The sequence below is a fragment of the Elephantulus edwardii genome, unplaced genomic scaffold, assembly GCF_000299155.1.
Source record: "Elephantulus edwardii isolate Elephantulus edwardi_28Jun2011 unplaced genomic scaffold, EleEdw1.0 scaffold00003, whole genome shotgun sequence".
Classification (NCBI taxonomy): domain Eukaryota; kingdom Metazoa; phylum Chordata; class Mammalia; order Macroscelidea; family Macroscelididae; genus Elephantulus; species Elephantulus edwardii.
Window position 1 is genome coordinate 17,264,555 of NW_006399753.1, and position 3,416 is coordinate 17,267,970.

The 3,416-nt window shown below is 43.8% G+C and overlaps 1 protein-coding gene across 1 annotated transcript in view; it reads right to left on the minus strand.

Annotated features, from left to right (window-relative positions):
- The window catches only part of FER1L6 (fer-1-like 6 (C. elegans)), a 134,441-nt gene that overhangs the window by 110,141 nt on the left and 20,884 nt on the right, over nt 1–3,416 (minus strand). The window contains exons 9-10 of the mRNA XM_006879308.1: nt 2,432–2,624; nt 718–1,070 (exon numbers count right to left, since the gene is read on the minus strand). Of these exons, the coding sequence (XP_006879370.1) occupies nt 718–1,070; nt 2,432–2,624 (546 nt within the window). The remainder of the gene's footprint in view (nt 1–717; nt 1,071–2,431; nt 2,625–3,416) is intronic.

Below are 3,416 nucleotides of genomic sequence, written 5' to 3' on the forward strand. Positions count from 1 at the left end.
AGGAGGAGATTGCACATTTTTCTTTCATGGAGCAGTTCGTGGATCCGAACCACGTGCCTTTGGGTTGGCCTCACAGCTCCTTACCATGAAACCATCAAAACAACTGAAATGCAGATCTACAGCCTTGGCGACTTTATGCAGATCTTCTCTGGCCTACAGGGTCACTATGGCTCAGAACTGCCTCAGTGGCAGTGGTTTTGGGTTTGGGGTTTGAGTTGTGATGTCCCCACAGACCTGCAGAGAAGTAGGCTTCTCAGTTTCTCCTGTCCCAGTTTGCCACTTCTTTTTCCTCCTCTGCATCTTTCATCCCAACTTTCCTGAAGCTCGCAAAGCTCACCAAAACTGGGCTCCTCTCTCTCACCCACTCCCACCAACTCCCCCACAGCACTCTTTCTTTGTTTCTTGTTACTTTGGTTTCTATGGAAACTTGTGTTTTGGGGGTGTGCTCTTCAGGACTTTCTTATGAGCAGATGGTTGGACTGGGACGCATGTAAGGAGAAAGGAAGCAGGCTAGGCAACACAAATTTTGGGAGGGAATGAGACATATGCAGGCAGATATCCCTGGGAAGCGTGTCAGGTACAGACTCCACGCTGGGCTCCTCTCACAGGTGCTTGGAGCAATGGCTCTGACTCACTTCCAAAGACACAGCAAAAGGTTCCACCTCCACCTGGGGCTTACCTCTGGGAGCACATTGAAAGGTTCCACCTGGGGCTTACCTCTGGGGGAACATCAAAAGGTTCCACCTCCACCTCAGTTGAGTTGGTTTTGTCTGAAGTCGGCTGAGACTTGGCATCATCAGCTTTGTCCCCCTTGTCCTTACTTGATCCTTTGGGAGCTTTGGAATCTTTGTCCTTGGAAGATAACTTGAGCCCCTTCAGGGCTTTGGAAAATTTAGACTCCTGGGCCCCTCCTGAGAGGATCTCCACAGCAATCTCCACCAGGATTCTGCCCCTGAATGACACGCCTTCCCCAAAGCCTTCATTCAGCTCCTGGTAATCATCTATCAGACTGTGATTCCTGGGCGAGCCGTACAGGTTAATCCACGCAGGTCCAAATGTAGGTAGAAAGCCTAAGAAGACCCCAAGACTTAGTTACATGGTTATGACTTTACACTTATTATTTTTTATGAATGTTGTGCACTCATTTTAAAATTGTACAATGCATAGAATATGTAAAAGAAAATAGTAACAGAATATTACATTGCATAAAGACAATCAAAATTGTCACTTTAAAATCCTTAGTGAGTAGTTACAGCACTCAGTTGCAAACCAAAAGGTCAGCAGTTTGAACCCACCAGTTGCCTCAATGGGGAAAGAAATGGAAATCTAATTATGCAAAGATTTACAATCTTAAAAATGACATAAGGAAGTTCTACTGTAACTTAGCAAACTCTAACTCATTGTCATCAAATTAGAAGCACTTCACAGTTGACCCTTCATTGGGTTCCTAAGCCTATAAATCACATGGGAGAAGATTCCTCGTCTTCCTCCTTTGGAGCTGCTGGTGGATTTGAACTGCCAGAAAGATGTGGCATTTGGACCACCAGAGTGAAAACTGACACAAGAGCAATGGGTGTAATCATTTTGCTGTTTTCCCTTCTCGTCTGTTTTTCCTATGTATGTTTATATCTGTTCACAGTTGTAACACTATACATTTCAGTGTGCAACCTTTTCTGCTCATTCATTCACTCAATGTTTATTGGATCCAATATGTCAGGGACCATGCTAGACAATAAATGTAGACTTTAGTCAAGAATAAAGAAGATTAAAAAAAAAGAAGAAGAAGAATAAAGCAGATACAGACATTCACTGATTCATGCCCTCCACTCACCTAACCTGGTTAGGTTAACTTCTTCATTCCCTCCCAGGCTCCCCAGGTGATGTCAGAAGCCCCTCTATGCTGTACTCATGCTTTTAGGTACCCAGCAGTGAGTTGGAACACAATACATTTTCAGATTACTTAAACATATGGAAATAATCTTTAACCCATGGGCCACACAAAAACATATGGCAGGGTAGATTGGCATGTGAAGGAATCTAAATGCCTCATTTTCAACTAAAACCCCTGAGGTACAAGAGGGCTTGGCCTCCTCCAATCATGCTGGAAGACCTGGAATGGAACCAGAGTTTTGCTCTGTCCACTGTTCTACACTCATGCCAAACCACTGATAGCACAAAAGACAGATGGTACATAGCATCCCCTGGCATTTTCAGGGTCTGGAAGCTAGGACACGTGCAATGCTTAAGTAGTGACACCAATGAGTACTTTCTATTCACCACTGCAGTTTCCCCTCGCCAACTGTGAGAGGTCATTCACCACGCTAAAACCTGTTGTCATCGGTGCTATTTTCCATAGGTACACCCATGCCTAAGAGCTTGCCTGCTCAAAATCAAAATCAGTCATTTCCAAATCAGATGCACATGAGTTCACCTTTATCGCCATCCTGCTCATTGGAGATCTTCTTCAAGTCAATGAAATGAGTGGCCAGTGTGACATCATTCATGCTGCCTTCGTCCCATACCTGGATTTTCACCCTCCGGCACAAAGGAGGAAACATTTCCTTGAAGACTACCTGTTCGTGCCACACAGGATCAGCACAGTTCTTCTGCACTGTGGTTCGACCCTAAAGACAAAGCCAGGAGGATGTGAGCCATGGAAAAGTGATCTTTGAGAGACTAAAGAAAACTTTCTGCCCAGATGGGTGTGTCAAAAAGAAAACCGTTTCCATCTGACACACCATGAAAAGCAATGATACCCAACGAACACCATTAGGAGATGGAATGATACAGGCATGAGTTCAAACAGCAAAGATTATAAGGATAGTACAGGACAAAACATTGTTTTGTTCTGATGTATTTAAAGTCATTATGAGTTTGATGCTATCCAAGGGTACCTAACAACAACAACAACACTGTGCTGGCAATGTTGCCAGCTCTCTGGGGGAAGTGTAAGACGTGTCCTTGGCCATGGGATTTTCATTAATACGGAGGATAGGAATGGAACAAATATTTGTATCTTGAACAGAAGTCATTCTCTGGACCCCTGGATGCAGAGAATAATACCATTGGACCCTAGTTTGTATTCTATGAGAATTGTGGCCTTGTATAAATTACATACCCATCTGTATCTCAGTTTCCTCATCATAAACTAAAGGTGATGCCCCATAAGATCTCTGAGGCACTCCCAAATATAAACTTCTGCAGTGGTCATCCTGTCTAGAGGAATGGACCAGGACACATCCTGATATCTGAGACAACATGAGTGTCGACTCATGCTTCCAATTCTGGCCAGTAAGGAGTAAGCTGATGACATATTCTCAGGACTCATGTTTTCAATGATTCTTAAGCAGGAGAACAGGGAACAGAGATTTCAAGGTTTACATATGTCATGAATTTAACTTTCCTCCTCCATAAAA